The sequence below is a fragment of the Puma concolor genome, chromosome E4 (assembly GCF_028749965.1).
Source record: "Puma concolor isolate L17-30 chromosome E4, mPumCon1.1.hap2, whole genome shotgun sequence".
Lineage (NCBI taxonomy): Eukaryota > Metazoa > Chordata > Mammalia > Carnivora > Felidae > Puma > Puma concolor.
This window is the reverse complement of record NC_141683.1, coordinates 61,389,230-61,413,872: the sequence shown is the minus strand read 5'-3', so window position 1 is coordinate 61,413,872 and position 24,643 is coordinate 61,389,230. Positions and strand designations below refer to the sequence as shown.

At 40.8% G+C, this 24,643-nt stretch overlaps 1 protein-coding gene across 3 annotated transcripts in view; it reads left to right on the top strand.

The window, feature by feature from the left end:
- The first annotated feature begins 1,915 nt into the window (after positions 1 to 1,915).
- The window catches only part of GREM2 (gremlin 2, DAN family BMP antagonist), a 114,315-nt gene continuing 91,587 nt past the window's right edge, over positions 1,916 to 24,643 (top strand). Inside the window, exons 1-2 of one of the 3 annotated variants that reach the window (XM_086694453.1) lie at positions 1,916 to 2,054; positions 6,598 to 6,677. In XM_086694453.1, coding sequence (XP_086550579.1) covers positions 6,622 to 6,677 — 56 coding nt within the window. In that variant the 5' untranslated portion in view covers positions 1,916 to 2,054; positions 6,598 to 6,621. The other 2 variants (XM_086694454.1, XM_086694455.1) reach the window with 2 other exon arrangements.

Below are 24,643 nucleotides of genomic sequence, written 5' to 3'. Positions count from 1 at the left end.
TTAGCTCTTCTTTGCAAAGGCACATGGGAATCCAAAATCTGCTGTATTAACACTTTACTTTCCTTTGAGTTGAATAATTTGTATAGAACAGTAATCTCAAAAGATAAGAAGGAAAGCAATCATTGAATCCCCCAGCTCTGTTTGCTGTCTACCTTCATAACCTAAGGCAAATCACTTTATCACTCTCTGACTCTGTTTCTCCACCTGGAAAATCTGGAAAGTCTTACCTATACCTCCTTTCTTTCTACACATGTTGAGACCTTTAGAGGAAATACACTTCACACATTCAAAGATTTATGACAGTGTTATTTTTTTAACTAAGGAAAAGGAACGGACTGGAGTTGTAAAAGTAATAAGGAGATGCCATTTCAAGTTGGATTGTGGTTGACAGAAACCAATGTGGATAAATGTGGTTTTGTTTTGTATTTCTTTTGTCAATTTCGGCTGGTTTCAGGTTGGCCTCTTCTGAAAATAAGGCTTCTTGGAACATGGCCAAGCAAGAAAAACAAGCAGGTAGTTTGTTTGGTGATAATAAATTTCAAAACTAATTTTTATTTCCTGTGACTTTGCAACAAAATGTGTTGCGAGCTGGGCTGAAACCAGAATATCAAATACTAAAATAGTATACAAAAGTCATAACATCGGGAAAAAATCTCAAGTCGAAAATCAAAATAGAGCTCAGTATTTCAGAAGCAATGTTTCTTATCAAATATAACTGTCATTAAAATTTTCACAGGCACAAGTAAAAATGATTTTAGGGGGGACGGAAGCTAAGGGAAGGTCTGTTTGAGAAAACACAGTGAAATTTTATTTTATTCTTAATTTTCCAAGCCAAGTTTGTCAGACTCAGAAAATTCTTCTTGGGCTCCTTCTCTGCTGAGGGGCCCATTTCCTCACTATTGGCATATACAGATTGAAATTTTTAATTCAGGAAACTTTATCAGCAGAGTCTCACCAGCTTTCTTTGGCCAGTGAATCACACTAAGAGAGTGTCTGTCTTGAGACCGTCAGTGGACCGAAGACCAAAAAATAATCAGAGAAAGCATGCAGGCGTCACTGGAGCCTTCTGATACAACACACGGAGCCCACGCAGCACAAGAACTGGTCTGGCGTCATTATTCCATGTTCACTGGATGCTGTAAGAGTCTGATTTGCATTAAAAACCTCTGCATTCAATAAACAAAAATAGGGATAATGACCAAAGCTCTATTTGGAGCAGAAAACAAACTCAAGCAATGAGTGTTTTCCACTGAATTCATTCAAGATTTTATTAGTTGAGCTCTCACTTAGGTTATTGGGCTCAGCTTGCCTTTAATTTCACTGACCTCAGTTATTCAAAACAAAAGGAGTCTGGTGTGTGTGTATGTGAGTGTGTGCGTGTGTGTGCGTGTGTGTGTTCGCGCGCGCGCACACACGGACGCATCACACACACACACACACACACACACACACACACACACACACACACAGGCTTTGTACATTCTTCACATTGCAAACCCATCAACAAAAGGAGGAAGATCTGAGGGGAATGAGTGGTTTTTGCGGGTTTGGAGGATGGAGAATTTCTCTACATAAACAAGAAGGTTTGGATTGGAAGTCTGCTAAAAAAAAAATGTTACAGCTGACCACAGGGTTGTAAATCCAGACTGGAAGGAGAAAAAGAGAAACACTGCAAGCGAGTGAAGTGTGTGTGGCTGCAACGTTTGTGGGTTAGATGAGAAACAAGCGCTGAGTGAAACCGAGAAGGGGGGTGGCGGGTGTGATTTGTTTGGTGCGCGGAGCCAATAGAAATCCCAGACCGCGGTAATACCCCGGTGCAGCGCCGCGCCGAGTCAGAGCTGAGTCTCGCGCCCGTGCACATCTGCGAGCCGCAGCCCAGCGCGCCCCGCGGAGCCGGCTGCCCGCGGCCCCCAGCCCCGCGCGCCTCCGCATGCGCGTCCGCGGCACTCCGGCCCCCGAAGGCGGCAGAGGGAGAGCCAGCGCGCGGCCGGCAGTGGACTATATAGCTCAGAGGAGAGGGACCCGAGGAGGAGGCGTCCATCACGTCATTGCAGGTATGCAGCTTGTCACGACTAATGTGGCACAGACAAGGTTTCTGGTTTCTACGTTCGCCAGGCACTTAAAAGTAATGGACATCGTTGGTTCCACTGCCGGTCAGAGTAGAAAGCACTGAGTGAGTGGCTCGCTTGATTCACCCTGGATAATCAAAGCTGTTAACATGTGTTTGGGGGCCACAGGGTATATTCACCTATCGAATTATCCGTGAGTGTAAAACAAGGAGCTTCAAACTTGACCGTCATCTCTTCCTTTAAAATAACATCAGTACCTGCATGTTGCCATGCTGCCCACTTCTGTATCTCGGTGACCTCCGTTGTAACTGTGACCTACAGCAACTCAAACACTATCTGATTGTTAGAAAGCAGGCTTTGAGCGTTCCCACCTACCTATCAGGTTAATAGCCTCCCCAGAGGAACAGGAACCAGAGCGGACTTGAGCATGGTTTTGATCTTTAAAGCGAATGGCCAACGTGGACTAAGCTCTTGAGTGAAATATCTCTGTATCGCTTTGCTGTGGTTGAAGAAGAAGCGAGAAGGGAGAAAGAGATTTCTTAGTGTAATGGTCAGTGACTCTTCTTGTGTACCTGATTTATTTTTACATCGTCTTATGAGTGGAAAATGCATTTGTATTCTGCACCCTCAGGCAGGATGAGTTTCAAGACCTCATATATTACTACATGAAAAAGTCGTGAATTGGAAATGTATTATAAATGTGATACTTGTCAGGAAATGCCCATTTTTGGTTTGATTTTATTTGATACTAAATTCGGTAGACATCTGGCCATTTCTTTTCCATTTTTTCTTCATTTCATTTTGAGACATGAGTTTTGTTTTAAAAAAAAATCTACTCCCTGGGTTTTTACCATGTTTGATTTCAAAATTTGAAGATGGTTATATAACTTTTTTTTTTCCTGTTGATTACTTGTGATTAAATTAACATTGCTTAATGAGTTCAGTCTTGCCCTTCGAAAAGCCAATAGAGATTGAATGAAGCCTGAGTTAAAAGATTAGTCTTGCTTTGGGCGATCCTCAAATAACTGGTGTATAACTGCTCTGAATGCCTGGAAAACCAGCTTTTCCTGCAGTGAAGAACATATTCGGATTGAGGCTCTAGTTCAACAAGAGAATGTCACTGTAGCAGGTGCAGGAGCAATAGAATACCTTATCTTACTAGCACTGTTCTCTGTGGATTCTTGGTGGAACATATTCAAACCATCCGTTGGTAATTCGCAATCAATTCCCCATTCTGTCATGGCTGGTTTTCAGGGCACTCCTTATCCAAGACATGTGCCTGCCCAAGGTAGATAAGGAAGTTATAAGAAAGGTATTTGTTTTACATATCACAATGGAGAATTTACATTGACCCGTGTGTGGGTTTTTTTTTTTTTTTTTTTTTATCAAATGAACATGTTCTTTTGTCATTAAGGAAAATGCAGGCATGTAGTCATGAAAAATGTCCGTATTTTTGCCCATTGCCAAGTTTGAATGATTTAACAGGGTATTTTTGAAATCATGTCAAAGAATATACATGGCAAATGAATATTTTATTTAGGAGATAGCATTTTTATTTTATAGATGAATACTTTTCTCTTTTTACATCACAAAGGAAACTGTGAAGAATTCACCTATTTAAATAAATACTAATTAATTGACCCAACTAAATTCTATTTATAGTTAAAAGTGTAGTCTTGTGTCACCATAAACATTTTCAATCTATAAATATAATATCTGAAATAAATTGAGGCCCATTTCCCTCTTGCCATTCAAACTCTAAAGCAACTTTGGTCATGTTGGTGGCGACAAAGTAAATTTGAGACTGAATGTATATACACACTTTGTCTGAACTAAGAGACACGATGGCTTTTTGAAGATAAATGTAAACAATGCTTTGATTACTCATTGTTTTGTGCTATCATTCTTCACTGAGAGAAGTAATCAAAAGTTCATTCCCTGTGCCTTTTAGTATAGCCAGCCAGAGCTTTAGATGCCCGCAAGTTACCCGTTTGGTAAAGTTTAAACAAGGTACATGCCTTTAAATCTCTTTAGAGTAAACACCTCTTCCTTAGCCCTCTTCTTCTAAAGCAAAGGAATGGAATTAGGCTTCCAGTCTGGGCGCCCGAGTTCCTATTGATATGGAGAGGCCTGGCCGGCCTAGGTCAAGGACAAACATTGAGAGGCTGTGCAGTCACAGGCACACAACAGATTAGACCAGCCATGTTTGTACCCCAGGGTCGCTACAGCAATCATGCCAGATTGTAAGCATTTTCTCAGTATCAGGGTCCTTTAAGTATTTAGGAGAAAGTAATGAATTATTGCAACCAAACGTGCCAAGTATTGGGCTTAAAACAAGTCACACAAAGGACCAGCACAAATAAGACAAATTGTTTCGAAGGGGAAAACATGCAATTATAAATTCGGCCTCCGGTGCCATCTATTCCTGTGTTCACTTAGCTGTTTCTCTTCCTACGACACAGTACTCCTTTATATGAATTGGACGTGCTGACTAATAATGCACAGAATTAATCTTGATCACATGTCAGGCTGCAGTATGGTCCTCAAACCACTAATCTAAATACAGATATTTCCCATGGCCACCACTTTTTGTTGGGAAGATGTCTTTGGCCAGCACATCCACAGGACCCAGCTCATGTGGAACACTGATTTGCAGAGCAGAGTCCCACATGGCAGTAAGAGGACGAATAAGGAGAGGGTCAAAGCACTAGGCTATGAGAGAAGATGGCATAAAGATTGGCATCCTTAAATATGAATCCAAGAGTCAAAGCAATAATGAGTTTATTTCCTCAAATAAGCTTCAAGTATAAAGTTTAGTGAGATTTTCTGAGTATTCTAAACAGTCTCATGTGTACACAGGTACCTTGCACACAGGTATGGGATGAAAATCGATACACTTGATGAGCTGTTAACACTCCTGTATACACAGGCCAGGAGAGGGCAGCATACAAACTCGGAAAAGTGTTGCCTCCTATTGACCAGCGGGAGACTCCAATCCCCAAATAGCTGAACCTGTCTCCCTAATTGTCTGCACCTTCCTTCTTTTGGAAAGCAGAGTCTAGGGCCTTACTTAACAAGGGATACCACATTCAGAAAGGTTTGTTTCCACTTTTGCCTCCAGACTTGGTGCCGCCTCGCAAAATAAGGAAAGCAACATAGTTAAGAGAGAACTCAATTTCTCTTGCTTTGAATTAACTTCACTCTTTGAAGCTATTCAGTCTTTATCTTTGCTCTGCCCGCAGGTGGGTGGGGAAAAGGGAAGTAGAATGCAGAGAATAAAAGATAAAAAAAGAATAAGGTTTCTTGAGTTGGTTCTCCAGGGGAAAGGCTTATGAGCTGCTTTAGCCATAAACCTAGCCTTTACATTAAGCATGTGTCAAAGGCAGGTTCAAGGCCACAAGAATACATTTTATGTGCTGGCAATCAATAGTGTGTCTAGAATCCTCGCGAATTTGGTTTCAAAACAGAAGGGCTGGAATAGCGTCTCTTAGTGTTCCAGAGTTTAAGACCATGTGCTAAAAAATAAGAATTATGCATCCACCTCTTAGAATCTCAGAGATGGTCAAACCTAGTCCTTAGCACACCTGGTCCAGCCTTTTAAAAACTCAAGGCTCATAAGCCTCGCACTGTTGTCTCTTTCACGGATCAGCCAAATCATGGGGGCAAAGTATAAATGTGCATAGGAGAGATAATCATTCTTAAAGTGGGAAGCCTGTAACTGGCAGTGGTAATTTCTGCACATTTCGTCTCAATTTAGCTAGGTTGGTGATTTTAGCTACAGGATACTTTTGTCTCTTGGCCCTCTTTAGTTCAAATGCCACACAACTTGCTACTAAGTATGAAGGCCCTAGGAGGCAGCTCAGGAAGGTGCTTTAAAACAAAGTCTGAGAGGCCCAGAAAAAAACATTCTCCGTGAAAAGCTGAGGTTCCTCCTGGGAGAAGAGGAGGCAGAAGGGACATTGGGCTGGGGACAGGCACATGAGGGTGAGGGAAGCCATGACCTCTGTGTCAAGAAAGGATGATTCTGAGGCTAATTCAGGAAAGTGAACCCTGGGACCTTCAGGGGCTGCCCAGCAAGGCTCAATTTGTGTGTACGAATGAGGCCTTGGAGGCTCTGATCGCTGCTTCTCTCTGGTGCCACTCTACTCTGCTAGGAGGTATGGTGTCCTTGAATCAGAGAAAAAGGTTTTTTCAAGGACAAAGTAAAGATTTCTTGGTGTCTGGGAAGAAAGGGAGGTCACTGTGTGTCCTCCGCATTTGCAGTCAGATTAGCCTCTGTAGCACTCCCATGTACCGTCTGGAACTATGCAGTGCCCCAGTGCTGAGAAAGCTTGGATGAAAGGGGAGGATTCATCCAGGGTCACCACAGAACCAAACACAATGCTTTTTAATAGTGGGGTGTTAGCAACAAGGGAGGAAGAGATAAATCCTCGAGGCTGAGAATCTCCACCGTGGCTTTCCAGTTATTGTATCGCTTCGAAGCTCCTTTCAGTCAGAGAAACTCTGGTTTCCGTCTCTTTTTTTTTAGATTACTTTGCAATAAAGGAATCCCATGGCTGAAGGAGAAATCTCTTTGAAGGTACTTACCTGTTTGAGAGGCAAAACAGGGTAAGTAAGATCATCGTGTTCTGGCAGATGCAGGAACCCTCAGGAAAAGACATACTTGAGGGTATGTTACGCTAAGAAAACATTTCTGAATTATGAATGCAAGGGAATTAGAAACAAAGGAAATACATGACTTAATGGAAAAATTCTCCTGAAATAGAGTTTTTGAAGGATATGATGCCAAGAGCACAAATATTCGCAAACATGACTTTCATGTTATGGATTAGTGGCAGTTCCAAGCTAAAATTCTCCTCTCCTATAATTTATTTAAACAGCAAGAGAGCGGAGAAAGAGCACACACTGAGCAGGCGAACACTTGACTAGCTCATGTGAAATGCTAAGCCAAATTGACTTTGTCTAGTACAAATACTGTCTGCATTAAAAATCATTCCACCTGGTTCTATGACCATGATTCTAAAAGCTGGAGGAAGCTAATCTTATCACCTGTGGGAAACTTGCCGCCTTCGCTCTGCTTTTATGCAATTACAACACAAACCCTGAGTAATGCATTATATTTTCTAATTGCAGTAGCGGCATTTGGGGAAAGTTGATAAATGTGTGGTATTGTACTTAGAGTTCATTTAACTTCAGCAGCTCTGTAATGAGATTTCATTGCCAACTGCTTTTCTAGGAATCTAAGTTTCATCAAATTTTCAAGCTATCTTTAATTTTTCCTTATTAATCACTTTACAAGTTAAGATTCAGCTAACATTTCTTGAATGCTTAACACTTACCAGATTATACTAGACACATTTCTGCATATTATGTAATTTAATCTTTACTACAACCTCAAGGATTTATCTTCTGCAAGTTTTATTGATTAAGGCAGTTGATGATAACCACAACATTTGATAGCTAAGAACGTGGCCATTATGCAAGCATTGGTTCAACAAATAGCTCTTGAGCTTCTTGTTTGTATAGCAGTAACAACAGCAACAGTAATAAACTAGTATGGTTATTATCACCAGCATGACCCTTTATATTTCCACATAACATTGTTGCATTTAATTCCTATATAAGCCATTTACTCATACGGTTAAAAACAACATCAGCAAACTTCTTTCTATATCACCAACTCATCACTAAATGATTAAAATTATGGAAATAATCTTGATTGACTGTGGCTTGATTTATATCTGTAGTCATAGGAGTGTCTCATTTGATAGACTATAAACAAATGAAAAATATTCATCCTCAAGCCTACTATCTGAGAGAAAAATAGATAGGTGTCAATTTTAACACTTTTGCTAAGGATGTGCTCGTGTCTCAGGGCCACATCCTCTAGCCTGCAGAGAGCATGCCTCATTGTTCCTCATTAAATATTTGGAGCAATAGAAATGCTTCAGGTATATATATCCAAGACTTCAACTTGACAAATAATATGGGAAAGGTACTTAAGGTATCTCACTTTTATGAATTCAGAGAATGTAAACTTTGGAGTAAACAGACAATAACATTACTTTGTTTTAGAGAACCAAATGGTATTAAGACTCTTTTGACCTAGAAGAGTGTTATCTGGTTGTTATTAAAACTTACTAAGCTAGGAAACTCAGGAGAACTGGGATTTCACCTGTTTCTGTTTTTCACACTGGAAGTATGGCCTTAGGGACAACCTACAATCTCTTGAGTTCACTCTTTAAAAGGAGAAAGTGGAAGTGGATCATCATATTTCATTCCAGCTCTGAGCATCAGTTCTACATGCTTCCTTCTGTGACGATAGCTGACATTCCTTGAAGGATGATTGTTTGTTAAACAGTTTGTAGGTATCGTATAATCTATACCAAAATCCTAGTATTCTTGTTATTATCCCCGTTTTACAGGAGAGATAACTAAGGTTTAGAGAGAGATTAAGAGCGTTCAAATTTAACACAGCCAAGCAAATTGCAGAACTGGGTTTCAAACCCCTGTCCTCCACCTTTCCCATAGTATGTTACACCTTCATTCACTTATTTATATTATGTGTGGAGAGGATACCATGTGGGAGGTGCTTCAAGGTTATTTTGCCTTGTTAACAAAACCATTTGATTGACAATACAAGTCTACTGATTATTATCTTTTCCTTACATTATTTGGCTATTTCTTCCCTTCCAATAAACGATGGTTTTAGTCTCCCTTGTATAATTGTTTTTGTCATATGTTTACATCTTTCAATAAATTGTAGGTTCCCTTGTGGACAGAAGCCATTTCTTATTCATCTTTTTATTTCCCAGAGCAGAATTGGTGCTTAATTAATTGTACCTCTATTGAGATCCAATTATATCTAGTTTATGGCTAGGATCAGAGACTCCTGCTTATTATCTGTTGAAAGGTGCAGTCTTCAGAAACCTGTAAATACACACATGTAGCATAGGCCAAAAAAATGACACATTCAGTCATCTTGGGAAAAAAACTTTCATTTTTTGCTTTGTGTTACTGATGCCTTGTGTTACACATTTGTTTAAAATGATTATTTCAGTAAGAAAATCAACTGTCATTAAAAGTCAATGACTCCTCTTTTTAAAAAAGTATTGCTTTGACTTTAAAATGCTTAATGACCATTTTGACAGATTTTTCTCCTGTGAGAGACAACTTCATTATGAGAGGGTGCCAGTGCAAGTTTATCCTTCATCCCTTTGGGGTTTTGTGGGCTAGTTGTAACACACTGGAATACTTGCTGACTTTCTGGTCTCAGTGCTTTAATTAGGAATTAGCAAACTATCTCATACAGACAAAGTGAGAAGGTTACTGACGAATATGGAAACAATGTCAGTTTTTGAATTGGAGGGCTTAATTTAGGAGAAGCAGGAGAGTTCAAGAGGACTTATTTGCTCTCTGTGGTTGCAAGGAACAGTTTTTTTAAAAAATCTCTGTGAAAGAATTCTTTACTCTGGGGTAGTCTATGAGAACTCAGGGGAGTCTGTGAATTTGGGTGGAAAAAAAACTGCATCCTTGTTTCCACTACCCTGTGATTGTAATTTCCCATTTCTTTTAGTTATGAATGTGAGCAACAAACCACAGTAGTGTTAGCAGAACCATCACTTTGTCACCAATAGAAATCAGAGCTATTTTCTTTTTTTTTTTTTTTTTAATTTTTTTTTTCAACGTTTTATTTATTTTTGGGACAGAGAGAGACAGAGCATGAACGGGGGAGGGGCAGAGAGAGAGGGAGACACAGAATCGGAAACAGGCTCCAGGCTCCGAGCCATCAGCCCAGAGCCCGACGCGGGGCTCGAACTCACGGACCGCGAGATCGTGACCTGGCTGAAGTCGGACGCTTAACCGACTGCGCCACCCAGGCGCCCCATCAGAGCTATTTTCATATCACATTACAGTTGATACAGATGTCTCAAAATATCACACATATCACTACTTCAAAATTATGGTAATTATTATACCTATTTCTAGATCTTATTATTAATAGGTTATAAAAAAGACCACATGAATCTATATCACACTTTGTTTTTAATATATGTTGTTATACTTTATTATATTACACACACACACACACAGTCTTCTATTAAGAGTATACATTTCTGAACTTAGCAACATTATCCTGAAAAGGAGATTCATCAGACCCAAAGGAAGTCCATGGGGGACAAAAATGTAAGACACCTCACTCTATAGGATGGTAAATTTGGCTTATTCGATGGCAGACTTTCTATCAGCTGAAGTTGCTTCAACTGGAATGAGCCACCCTGTGAGCCAAGGAAGCTTTGCTGGCAGGTGGCAGTGAGGGGGGCACTGGATTGAGTTCAGTTGAGGGGAGTCATACATCAGATACGGAGTTGGCCCTTGATGCTTCCACATAACACTGAGGCTACATGGTCAAGACCAAAAGACAAAGACGTTGCTTTATTCAATTTGGATTTGCAAGGGTTTGAGCCAACCAGCTTCTATAAGGAGAGAAGAGTCCTGAAAGTCGTGCCTCATGCCACATATCTTTGCGAGTGTTTCTAGGCTAGTCTCAAACATCAGGAAGGACTTGTTGGTTGAGTGAATTGGATGGCTGAAGGCCACAGTTGCTGATCAGGTCTGGCGAGTGCCCTAAAGAGTCAGAGACTCTCTGCATGGCTTTCCCAGTCAGTCATAGGTAGCTCTGTGCTGCATTCTAACTGTCTTTTCATTTCTTTTCTCCCCTGCTGTCCTGTGAGATATCTAAGGGGCCATGCATTTTCATCTTTACATCTCTAGTCCAAGATACTTAATGTTTGGCAAATGAATCGATGAATACCCCTGTAGAGGTCACTGTTGTTGCAGAACCAGTGGCCGCATTTTTAAAAAATAAGGAGGAAAATATGAGAAAGGATACTTGTGATTTTACTCAATATAAGTATCATCGTGAGATTGGTTCATGGAGAATATAGTTCTGGACCACGAAGTACTCAAATAAGACCCGAAAAAGAATCCTGTATATGGCAGGATGAGCAACTTCCATTCAACTCAATGGAAGTGTTGATAGCAAATGGCTTTCAGGATGGCTGGAGCCTTGGTGGCTTCCGGTAACTTCTAGGGAGGTAAAGCATTTTTTATACAGACTTTGTTTGGGAAGGCAGTGCCTATGCTGAAAGGCAGATTCAGGAGGGGAACAAAGAAGGACTTATCGAGCACATACTATGCATTTCAGGTATTTCGACATACAATATCTCATTGAATTTTTTTAAAAAACGGATTGAGATAAATGCTATTGTCCACATTTTACTGACAAAGAACTGAAGCTTATTAAGCTTCAGTAAATTTCCTAACGTTGTGAAGCCATCAGGGGACTAAGCGTTAAATTAAGAACTCCAAATAAAATTCACTGCCTTTTCACTACAACAAAGCTCTTACATACTGCCTTTTTCTTCAATGATTTTAGCTGTATTGCCTCACATTGATGTAGGGTTCCTACTAAAGACTCACAGAGACAACAGTCTAGGTAGGTTGTGTTGGGTGGATAATCAAACACAGAGGGAGCATGCACTGGTAAGCATGAACTTTGGAATCAGATAAACCAGGCTCCATTCCTGTCTGAGTGGCACTATGACTTAGTAGCTACTTAGTAGCAATATTCCTCATTTAAAATTCCATAGTGTTGTTTTAAGAATTATTTAAGGTAATATGTTCAACCCAGGCACAAAAATGTAACTCTTGTTTGTATGTATGTATGTATGTATGTATGTATGTATGTATGTATGTATGTATTTAGCAGGCTTCTGGTATTAGTGCATTGGGGCAAAAAAGCAAAGGTTCTCAGAATGAGTACCTGTGAATGTTTAATCAAAGAACAACTCATTTCTGTGAATACTTTAGAATTGAGAGTTCAAATCCAATTTTATAAACTGAGATCAATGTTTGAGTCTTAATTTTATCTTTCAAATGTAATAACTTGTAGAAGAATTAAAGTTAATTAAAGAATTAAACATTAAATCCGAACCATTGATTCTTTGGACGATTATTCATGGGTCCAGAGCTAGAAGTGGCAGAATATCAGAGATGGACTATATTTTCAAGGAACTTATAGCTAATGGGGAAGACAGAACATATATTTCAATAATAAAAACACAAGATGAAAACTGGATGTAACTGGTAAGGATGTGGGCAGATAAGGTGCCAAGGGTGTTGGAGGACTGAGATGTCACTTCCATTGAAGAATGTCTGATGCTTTGGGCCTGGGCAAATCATACCGTGTGCCGTTTTTCATCATTACCTTTCTGTTTTCTCCACCCTATGACCTGTGTTATGTATTAGTCTTCTAACTTACAGTTTTAGAGATACAAAGAAACAACTCATTTAATCTTCTCATTTTACAGATAAGGAACTGATAGCCCAGAAAGTCATGTGATTTTTAAGACTGCTCACTGGGGGCCCCCCCGGGGTGGCTCAATGGGTTAAGCGTCTGACTTCAGCTCAGGTCATGATCTCACAGTTTGTGGGTTCGAGCCCCACATTGGGCTCTGTGCTGACAACTCAGAGTCTGATTTGGATTCTGTGTCTCCCTCTCTCTCTGCCCCTCTGTCTCTTGCACTCTGTCTCTCTCTTTCTCTCAAAAATAAATAAACCTTTTTCAAAAAAAAATTTTTTTTTAAAGACAGTTAACTAGCTTTTTGTAGAACTGGTAGTGGAATCCAGGTCCCCTGTCTCCCTGTCTATTCCTCTTTCTACTACACCACGTTCCCCAGTGGACCTCCACCACTACGCTGAGCCTAAATCAACAGTACATGAAGTGCTGTAGGAGATTTCACAAAGGTCCAAGGTGCAGCCTTCAGGATATGTGCCAAAGTGGGGGAGAAATCACTTTGCTTTGGGGACAGTAGAAGGATTTTGTATAAATGCAGTGGAGTTTGTTGTTGTTTAATTTGGATGAACTTTTCTCCTGCTCTCTGTAATACTAAATAATCCCGGAGCTTGAACTCTCCAAGGCTGAGGTCCATTGAAATAGTCCCAGTCATTTTTAGAAGTCCAACCGTGTCTTCAATGCAAGTGATGAACAGATAGAAAATGGAATAAAGGAGGAGGAGGAGTAAAGTAGCCTTAAATTCTTCTTCTCAGGTCTCCAAGTGTCATAGTACATTTTGGCTTACTGAAATAATGGCAATGACTTTCCTTTCCTTCTGTTTGGATCAAGGATGCATCTTTCTTATGATGTATGTAGTCAGGTCTTTCCTCATCCCCAACAACTAGTGTCTTCTCTGGTTCAAATGCCCTAGTTAGACTGGTTTACTTGGTCATACTTAGAATTACTTTAACCAACAAATGCAGCCTCTGGACAGGATTTGGGAAAAGAAAAGAGTTGGTGTCAGAGTCCATCCAGAACCTTCTCCCTCTTGTTTGTCAGAGGAAGGTCACTCTCAGGAGGAAAACATTCTGCTCTTCCTTAGCCAAGTCATGTTGGCACAGTGCTTTTTTTCCTTCCTCTTTCCTTTTATTTCTGGAACCAGACATGCACAACCAGACGTCCACCTGGGACAGATCCCCCAGTAAATAGTGGGCACCTCCCTCCTTTACTGTCTATTGAATGAATGAATGAGGCCCAGCAGTCCTTACTGTGGTGCCCCCAGATTACCATGAGAGTTGGCAACAGATGGACTGTTCAGTGTGGGAGAAGCATTATCCTTTGCAAAGTCAGGAAGATGTTTTACTCCAGGAGAGGAAGCAGCAGGAAGCAGGGCATAGATGAAGCAGGGTCTGTTCAAGGCAGGAAAGCCATACTCCTTGGCTACTTCATTCATGTTTGCTTCCCTACTCCAGTTGAGTTTACATGCCATTGACCTCAAGTAATTGGGCTGTGGGAGATGAAACAGCTAACTCTTCATAAAATGTCTTTTTATCCATATTTGGAGCAAAAATTGTGAACTCTATTCTTGGGGTTGAATTAGACAGTATTGCTGATGACTGATGTCTGAATAGGCACCATATGGATTTGTACAAAGGGAAGAAAATAATCCTCAGTTGCAAAAATATCTTTGGTCTTCACAAGGGTGATATGCACCCACATGTTTCTGTCAGGTGGTTTTGCTATAAACGATTATTCTTGGACTAATAGGAAAATTTCCTTTTATAGTGATTGTACATTTTCCCAGATTATCAGTGTAGCATGCAAAATCCCACAACTTTAGAAACTCAAAAGATCAAAGGCAGAGAGGCCATTGGAGTCTTTAGACTCACCACACACCAGAACAATAGTTTGGCTACCAGAAAGCCCTTTTAATGACAACAAGAAAGTGTACTCTCATAATTGCCACACTGCACTGTGAAAATTGATATGCATTCCTAATTCCTGCATTAGATATTCCTGTTGTTTCTCAATGGCAGTAAAATTCAGATTGTCTCCATATGATTAAAACATTGGCCAGTTGAGGTTTGGAGCTGTTTAGTCAATAGTAACTGCTGTGGTGTTGAACTGATTTTCTGTTTCAAATGACAGCCAAGACTATCAAATAAACCCAAAAATATTTATTAGGGAGGCTTCTGAATATATAGACTGTGGCTCATGACACAGACTCAATAATCTCATTAAAGGAGGGGAAAAGATTTTTTCCATCTGTGTAAACCCCTTCAGTAGCTGGCCTGAAGGGTAGGTGCATTGAAAATGTTTTTAGGGTGCGTGAAAAAACGAGTAACTTGGAGCATGTGGAGTTGAAAGTAAGGATCTATAACTGTTTAAATGTAGAAAAAGTCACAGGTAATATTAGCAAATTGGCCATCAGTTTAGAACTTCTGCCCTGTTTCGTCAGGGTTCTGATTTACACACATACGATCAACACACGTTATTGAGTGTTTACAGTGTGCCAGGCACTAGGAATGTAAAAAAGGACTAAGCTGTGCTCCGGGCCTCCTACAGCACCTGGTCCAGCAGGGGAGACACACGCCAACCAGATAACAGCAGCATTCAATAGGGAGGGTTACCTCTGAGCTAAGTGAAGTGGGAACGGGGCAAAAGGGGCAAATGTGAATCACTAGTTTTGCTTTGTAGAGACTGGGAAGCACACATTGTACTGGAGGAGAGCGTGTGCCTGGTATGCTAAGCAGTTTACAACTCCCACACATCATCTGCTTAGCAGTTTCGTTTTTGTTGTTGTTCTGTTTTTGTGAGAGTACAATAGATGTGCTGTGCAACTTTTTCCTAGTTCTTTGAACTAAGAGTAGATGCAGACAGTCCGTGGCATCTAAAATGTCCTGCTGGTCTGCCTGCCCGTGGCTCAGGAGGCTCCCTCGGCACTCTGCTCTCGGAATGCTCTGGCTTCTGGGTTTTGCTGCACACCAGAGACAGGGGTCTCATTACTGGCTTTTTCCGAAAGGATCGTAACCACGATCATAAAAAAGGATTATTGGAATCCCAGCAAGTCACATTCAGGTGTAGCTCTTCGGAAAAACATGATCCGAGGAAGGCAATGTGCCTCAGTAGAGTAGTAATGCTCCTTGTTTCTGGTTTCATATCTGGCGTTGGCTGGATTTTAGTTCATGACGAAGAATGGCACAGCAGGCTTGTAGTTTCCAGCCTTTATTTACTTGTCCACTGGCCAGAACGCAGGATGGAGAAAGTGAATATCAAAAGGTCAGATCCTTTTCTTTTTTTTTCTTTTTTCTCCCCCTCTCCCCCAAGTACGCACAAGGAGATAACCAAATGTTTGTTTTTCTGTCAGAGCATAAGTTTGGGTACATCTACGTGACTAGAGGCAGCTGACCTGGAATCCTGTTTCATAACAGCGGCTTACCTGGAGTGCTCTAAACCGCTCTCCGCAGCCCAAGATGGCATTAAAGATAGATCCAGTCACCTTGTCATATCGGGTGGGTGCATGCAAATGACTGTGGTAAGTGGTGATGGGGCACAGAAAATAACAAGTGATCTGTATGTACTTTTGCATTTCCTTAGCTTCTCCCTGGAAAAACATAATGGATTTCAAACACTGACTAAGTTGCCCCTACATAAGAAATGTTATTATATAAAATGATTGATTAGATTCAGGGTTCTACCTTATGTTGAAATAAGGAAGATATCCATCTCTCAGACGAACTCAGAAATGCCAAAGATTTGATAATAACAATGACAAGAAAAATAATCTCTATCATTCATTGGGCCCGTCCATAGTAGAGCAATCTAATTATAGCTGTTATTATAATAGCCACACCTCATTTAGGACTTACTATGTTTCAAGGACTGGAGTCAGTCTTTTTTACATGCACTTAAGCCTTAATAACCATCCTGAGAAAAGCACCACTATCTCTGTGCTTCAGAAGCATGGGTGTCAAGTTATTTCCCCTTAAGCAAAAGTTAAGCCCTCTGTCTATCTACTTCCAAAGCTCTAACTCATAACCTTCAGCAAGATTACAACCTACACACGTATTATTAGGTGTTTTACAAAGACAATCCCATTTAATTTTCAAAGCAACCTTAGAGTCAAGTCTTATTGTTATTCCTTTCACACAAATGAAGACCCAAAGCCACACTTCCAGTAGCAAGGAGCCAGAATTCAGACCCAACTCGGCCGAACTCCAAAGCCCATGCTTTCCATCCACTCAATATGCTGCCTCCAGACGTGTTCCAGGATGCTATCCTCATCCTCAGATTGCCTTTCCTCCCAGTGGGTTTTCTGGTGCCTGAAATTCCCTTAATAGGAAATAACACCTTCCATTCCATAATTTGGAAAGTGACTTGGAAAGAAAAACACTGCTGGGGTATTTGAAGATTGACCAAAGAACTCTGGATTGCCAAGGCCAGTATACAGGTGCACAGGGGGAGAGAGACACAGGAAACAGGGTACACAGGGAGGGGATGGGGGCCTAGTGCTGAGAGAGCAAAATAAGTTAAGAAAAGGAACCTGAGGATTAATGAGGAAGCTAGTACTGCACCATTTTCCTGAGGGCTAGGCCAGTGAATCACACTGCCTAGAATCAAAAAACAAACAAGCAAACACCCAGAAAACTCTGAACTAAGTTTTTTCTTTAAATTTCATAGTAGTATTCCCTGAAAATATTATTCATAAGTAGATCTGAGGCCAGACATATATATAAGCATATATACCCTTAACTTGGGTTTTTCTTTGGTCTTACCCTTATATCTCATTATGGATTTATTATTAAATGCTCTCATGTTCTACCCATGTAGGGTGATGCCACTTCTAATTCTAAATGGCAGAAAGAGTTTCTCAGTCCAATATTCCTATCTTCCTAGACTCACATCCTGTATTTCACCCTATTTTATTTCCCCCCAAAAAAGGAAAATAATGACTCAATTTTCATCCATTTATTTTTATCAACTATTTATTGAATATTTCCTCTGTAGGAAGGACTTTAGCTCCAGAAAGCAACTGATTGACTGTTCCCCACAATGTCAAATGTAGTATGTGTTCTGTACATCAAGGAACTTAGTTTCTGGGAATAAAGCTGATGAGATGCCTCTCAGAACTAGGTGACCATAAAACTTATTGTCCAAACCAGACATTTTTCGGAGGTTAAGTGGGTGCTGTTAATAAATATTCTGGGACAACAGGCAGAAGGAAGGCCATTGCAGGCAAACAAGGGCATGGAAGAAGAGTGGTCTGGCCCCTCGGGAAGTGTAAGCCCTTCAGGAAAACACGGTCCTGGAAAATCACATGTGACACTGAAGGCAATCACATATATTCATTGACAAGTACTAAGAACCTCCTGTGTGCCAGGGTGGGGCTGGGCACTATTAAGAAATCACTATTGGGGCACCTGGGTGGCTCAGTCAGTTGAGCATCCGACTTCGGCTCAGGTCATGATCTTGCGATCCGGGAGTTTGAGCCCCGCGTCGGGCTGTGTGCTGACAGCTTGGAGCCCGGAGCCTGCTTCGGATTCTGTGTCTCCCTCTCTCTCTGCCCCTCCCCACTCATGCTCTGTCTTTCTCTCTCTCTCTGTCAAAAATAAATAAACATTAAACAAAATTAAAAAAAAAAAGAAATCACTGTTGACACTCACAATCTAGTGAAAAAAGTTACATGCATGACTTATGTTAGTAATAGTAACAGTCCCAGCCAGCATTCCCTGAGAACTGTCCATATGACACCCTCTCTGTTAATTGATTTGTTGTTCATTATCCCGTGTAATTCTCACTAAGTCCTATAAACTAAGTAGTGTATTTATGCTGGCCTTTCAAACTGGGATACTGAGACTCAGCAAGGAGAACATGTCCAAGGTCTGTCAGCATACAACTGGTGGAAACAGGTTACAAGCCTCGATGCGTGCAGGTTCCAGGCCTCAGCTCATAGCCACCATGCTTTTCTGCTTCCCAGTGGAGGACACTAAGACAGAGGTCATGGTGGACGTAGATGCCAAGTGATGGTGGAGCACAAAGAAGCCTCCCATTTCCTGTGGTGCACGTGGAGCATGAGGGGAGGGAAAGCATCACAAAGGAGGTAGCATTTGCGATGGGCCTTGAAGAAATCCTGGAATTTCATCAGGGAGTAGAGGAGTGGGATGGAGACATTCCAGGCAAAGGGCCAGCCAGGGAAGCAAATTTCTCCCATTCAGCATCATGGTGTAAGGGGCAGTGACAGGACCTGTGTCTTCAGAGTGCTTGTCTCTATGGTGGAGAGCAGGAGAAGGCCCAAAGTTGACAACATTTGGAAGGTGCATAAGCATATGATTTTAGGCAGTTTTCTGTAAGTTTGAGATCACTGTTAAGGCCAGAGATGGATGCAGAACCTCGGTCCCCACTGTACCTCGAGCATTTCCTTTCACATGACAAACTGAATCCAAATATACTGCTGTCACTAGAAAGTAGTTTCCGTCACATCTCAGAATTGTGATAGACTCCATGTTACACAGTAAATCAAGGAATAAATCAAGAACAGAAAGACTTCAGAAAACCCTATTTGTCAGATGACATCAGGTGTTGGACTTCCAGCCTATGTGAGTTTTGAAAATTATCACAATGTACCACTCTAACTGCTATTTTTTTTAAGTTTAAATGTTTTGTTTTCCCTGATGGAAATATTTTCAAAGTTGCTAATTTTCCTGCCCTATTAAACATAATGTACTAAAAGTGATAAAACCCTCCTTTGTAAAATCATTATCATCCTAGAGAACATCAATTGTGCCGTAGGCCCTCATGTTTTATTAAGCACACATTTATTTATATTAATTTAATAAGTATCTATAGTGTGCTTGCTATGTGCCAGGTACTGTTCCAAATGCTTTTTTTTTTTTTTTTAATTTTTTTTTTCAACGTTTTTATTTATTTTTGGGACAGAGAGAGACAGAGCATGAACGGGGGAGGAGCAGAGAGAGAGGGAGACACAGAATCGGAAACAGGCTCCAGGCTCTGAGCCATCAGCCCAGAGCCCGACGCGGGGCTCGAACTCACGGACCGCGAGATCGTGACCTGGCTGAAGTCGGACGCTTAACCGACTGCGCCACCCAGGCGCCCCTGTTCCAAATGCTTTATAACTAAGTCCTGTCATCTTGATGAGGCTGAGACATTTCTCATCTGTATGCTGTGTACTGAATCACATAAGAAGTCTATTCCTTTTCCTCCTTCCAATCTGTGGTTTCTTATTCCTTACTTTTAACCACGGTGAATTTGTTTTATTAGCAACAGAAAGCCAAATAACAGAGCTTAGTAAAATTAAGTATTAAATAAAGGTACACAAGCTTGTGGAAGATGGTCTTCTAAAAAAATGTAGAAGATTTTGTGCATGAATTTTCCACCACCTGTTTTTGTTATTCAGAGATCACTTTAACTTGGTTTCCAGTTCTTGACTGCATTCAAAGGTGTGAGATAAATAATATTTACATATATGAGGAGCCACTTTAATCATACAGCTCTAGGAAATACAAACTTTTAACTTCCCTTCGAGCCATGGATACTTACCTACAACATAACTTCGGGCAATTCATATACATATGTTCCTTGGGTTATTCTAACGTTGAAATGTTGAGAATGAGTTGTGTTATGTTCGTGGAGCTACAGCAAGAAATCATGTGCTTGAAGAGGAAGAAATTCCACATGATAAACAAAGGTAGGGCTTCCCTTTAAATATCAAAACTGCCACTACTGTGATGATATCTCATTGTGTCCATTTATTGGCACAATAAAAATAATTATAAAACAAGTAATTTCTTTCCATGTGAACTCAGTTTAGGAATAAACTGTGTCTTACAGTTCTGATTGCCTTTCACTCTAGAGATCATTGGGTGTGTTAATTAATGTTCTTTCATTCAGCCTCCAGGTGAAACTTAATTTTAGAAGTAGTCTTAATTCAGGCCTACCAACCTTTATACATTGATTCTTTAGTTTGATGCATTTTTTTTATTCGAAAGCCAGGAAGAAGTGTCTCTCAGCTGTAGCCTCAGCTTTATGATTCTTCCAGTTGTAGCCTGGAGTAGAGGCTCCAATCACAGATTTTTATATCCTTGAAACAAGACTGTAAAATTTTATAGCCAATTGTAGAACCATGGTCTGAAAAACCTATTCAAACATTTCAAATATGAACTTCATCATACAGTGGAATTAAGAGTCATTTATTTTCTATCAAAAGCATCATAAACAGCTCCGTACCTCATAGTAAATCAGGAAACCAGATTGCCAGGGAAGGTGCCGGGTCTACTAGTTTGGATGCTGGAGGTGTTTCAAAAGCTGCTGGATGACCTCCAAAGGCCCCCTCCACTTCAAAAAACTCCCTTTCTTTTCAGCAAGTCATGACTTATGACCAGGTCTTGGGCAACTCAGTCGATGGCCATCTGCAAGAGAGCAATCCATTTCCAGATCATTAGGAAAATTACCAAGCCTAGCACTTAGTTGAAATAATGGCCAGAAAATGCTGGAGGTGGGAAATGTGGGGAAGAAGGAACAAATGTAGTGAAAGGAAATTCCACCTAGAAACGATGCATCAGCTAGCAAGGAAATCCAAAACTGTATGATATTCTACACACTTGAGCCAGTATGTTTCAGAGACCTTGATACAAACCTCCATAATCAGATGCCGAATACCTTATTTAGAGATATCTCAAAGCAGTGTAATGTCTTTACAGTTTTCTAACAATATTAATCCTACTTCATTCAATCTATTCATTCAACAATTTTTTTTTTTAGATTCTTGTATGTGTTAGTCACCCTGCCGAGCTCTGGGGATGCCCCGAAAGACCGTGACTATAGGATCCGTGCCCTCACGAGCCAATTACAGTGGCAGAGAGGGTACAACAAACAAATCATAAATAACTTTGTTAGTTTCTATGTAGAAAATTGCACAAATGTTACTTTAGATTGGGTGGGCAAGGGGATTTTCTTTGAAAAAATGTCAGTTAAGAAGAAGCCAGCGCAGAATTGGAGGAAGGGGGTCAGAAGGCATAAACTTGTGGTGCAAGACAAGTAAGCACCAGGATGTGACATGCACCACGGTGACGACAGCTGCCGCTGCTACAGGATGTACAGGAAAGTTGTGAAGAAAGTAGATCCTAAGAGTTCTCCTCACAGGGAAAAATGTCTCTTTCTTTTTTTTCTTTCTCTTTTTATTGTTTCTATATAGATGACGGATGCTCACTAAACTTACTGTGGTAACCACTTCACAATATATGTAGGTCACACCATTATGCTGTATACCTTAAATTTATGCAATGATCTGTCAGTCATTCCTCAATAAAACTTGGGGGGTGGGGGAAGGAAGCCAGTGGAGGCTGGAAGGAGGAGCAGTGTGGAATCCCTGGGCCAGAGATGAGCAGAAGGAACTTCCAGGAACTTCTAGAAGCAAATGTGCTCAGAGCTAAGTGTACCAATGGCAGTGGCACGATTTGAGGTGGAAAAGCAGGCAAAGCCGGATACTATACAGTGTCAGAGTCATGGCAAAAGACTGATGTTATTCTGTGTGAACTTTATTCTATAGCAAAAAGATGACTGAGTACAACACAGTAGCATTTAATAAAAAAAAAAAAAACTGTGTCTTCAGATAAATATTCTTCAAATACACACTAAGTAAGACACTTCCTTGCTCACAGATCTGCTGCTCACCAAATAAAATGATACCCCCCAGGCACTAAGAGTAGAGTCCTTCGGCATGTAATGTTAAACACGTCTCTCCCATCTCTGACGATGTGCTCTGTGAACCCGTTACCCCACTCCACCTGACATTCCCTGAGCACATATTTCATTTTTCTTTGCTCATGCTGCTCTTTTCTCCTTGCCCCTCCCCACCCTGACATCCGCCTGTTGAAATCCTACCCATCCTGCCAAGGCCAGCTTAAAGGCCACCTGTTCCATCAAGCCTTCCCTGCTCCCTCGGCCAGAATTTATCTTTCCTTCCTCTGTCCTCCCAAAGGACCTTCCACCTCTCTTACAGTGCTTACCGCACACTGCCTTGAACTATAACTATGCACATCACTGTCCCCCCTTGAGTCCAACCTACTAAGGTTCAGCTAAATGGCACTTATGAGTTTATGACCCCATAGAGTGCACGGCAGAGACAGTTTACCCTTAGGTGACAAAGGAAGTGAAAGAGGTGCTGCAGACGTAACATAAAGAGGATGGGAAGCGGAGATTATGATCAGGAATAAAGCAAATAACTATGCTTTTAAAATACTCTGAATAGACTGCACATTTCAAGGTTGAGACTTCATAAAAGATATTCAGGCAACATATCCATCCCAAGCTAACCTCACTGTTGAAACACAACTGCTACTTGGTAAAGATGCAATTGTCTGATAAGAAAACAGATCCTCTGGTAACTAGCTGCATGACCTTGTACAAAATATTCTTAACCTCAGAGTCTACAGTTTTTCAATATGAAAAATAAACGTGGCCTTCACTGCTTTGCTTTTCTGTGAATACATCAAATGCTATACGGATGTGCAGTGAGGAGAGTATTCCTGTCTGGCGACTGGGTGAATTCCTACATTACTTCTGCAACAACACAGAGGGGGTGCCTTCAGCACCCTCCTGGTGAAGAGACCGTAACAGGTGTCTTAGTTTGGGTAATCCCAGAAGCAGACCCTGGGCCAAGGATTCAAGTGCAAGCAGTATATTGGGAAGTGCACAGAAGTGACCAGGGAAAGCAAGGCAGTCAGTAAGGAGTGCATTTTAAACCAGCAACCATGGTGAGCAGTTGGCTCTAAATCCTGCGGGACAACACCAAAGTACAGTGCAAAATTCAGCCTCAGAATTATCTTTGCCCAGAAGTGAAAGAGCTGAGATATTAATACATCTACATCTGTCAATCAGTTACCGGTTGAGGGTTGCCCCAGGGAGAACATGGACTCCCAGGCACTGCCAGCTGCCTGTGCATGCAGGCACAGTGAGCTCGGTGTGGCGGTGTGATGGCAGTCTTCCATCAAAGAGGAAGGCGTTAGTTCCTGAGAACCAGGTTGGAGTGCACAGAAGTGGTAAGGAGACTGAGGGAACATGGTGGGGCTCTGGCAGGCTTTACTCTTGTGGCCTGCACATCAGGTCAAAGATTAGAGATTACACCACATACGTGAGTTCCTAGTAAAGACCATATCTAACATAGGGTTTTTTTTTTTCATAATTTAAAAAAAAAAAAAAAAGAAAACCAAGCATTTGTGGTCTCTCTGGACTAATGAGGATGCCATTCATTATAGTATATTTCAGTCTAATCTAAATTTAGCATTCATAACTTCTATGATGTCTACACAGTGGAACACAATTCAGTGGGTAAGAATAATGTATGAAAGCTTATTTATTTACATGAAAAAATGCTCATTAAAGTGACAAGTTAAAAATTTTTGAACATATGTATGAACATATGCATATGTATATAAGTATGCATAAAAGTCTGGAAGGAAATATTTATACACAGTGTACATTTTAGCAGAGATTATTTTTGGGTGACAGGTTTCTCAGGGATTTTAGTCTCCATTTATCTCTGCCTTTTTATTTTTCTCTGACATATTGCTTAGAACAATTTAACTTTAGAATAGCAAAATTAATCATACCCAAGAGTAGGTCAAATAATCAGATTAGAGAGAGAGTAAAATCAATTTAATCCAGAAATATCTATAATATATGTCATATCTATTTCCAGAATTCTCCACTGACGGCTTTAATGACTGATATGTATTCAGCCCTTTTCTGCAGTCTCTGATTTTGTCCAATTTAATTCACTTTCAGTAGAAGAGTGGGTTGCATGGAACCCTGGGAGGATATTTTCAAACATGTTTCTTTGCCTGAAGCATCTTTAGAGATTGAGTAAATCCCTGAAATCAACACTTTTGAACTTCATTCTTTAAAAGCCATCTTATTTATAGTGAGGTAAATGCTTTTTCAGCTCTCTTTGAAGGAGGCAACATATGAAGGTTGAAGGCTGCCTAACTCTGTATTCTCTGGAAAATCGCCTTGAATGTGTAGGGTTTCGTTATTATTTTCCTTTGGGATTGGGGGCCTGGATTGTGGGTCTTTCCTGGGCCTTTCTCCCCAGGCCCCCCCTCCTTCCTTACATGCCAGCCATTGGGCACTAGATATCTTTTATGCTAATAATCATAGCCCTGGACAATTTTCTGCACTTGGAGAACTCACTGAACATAGACAGGGTATGATAGAGAGA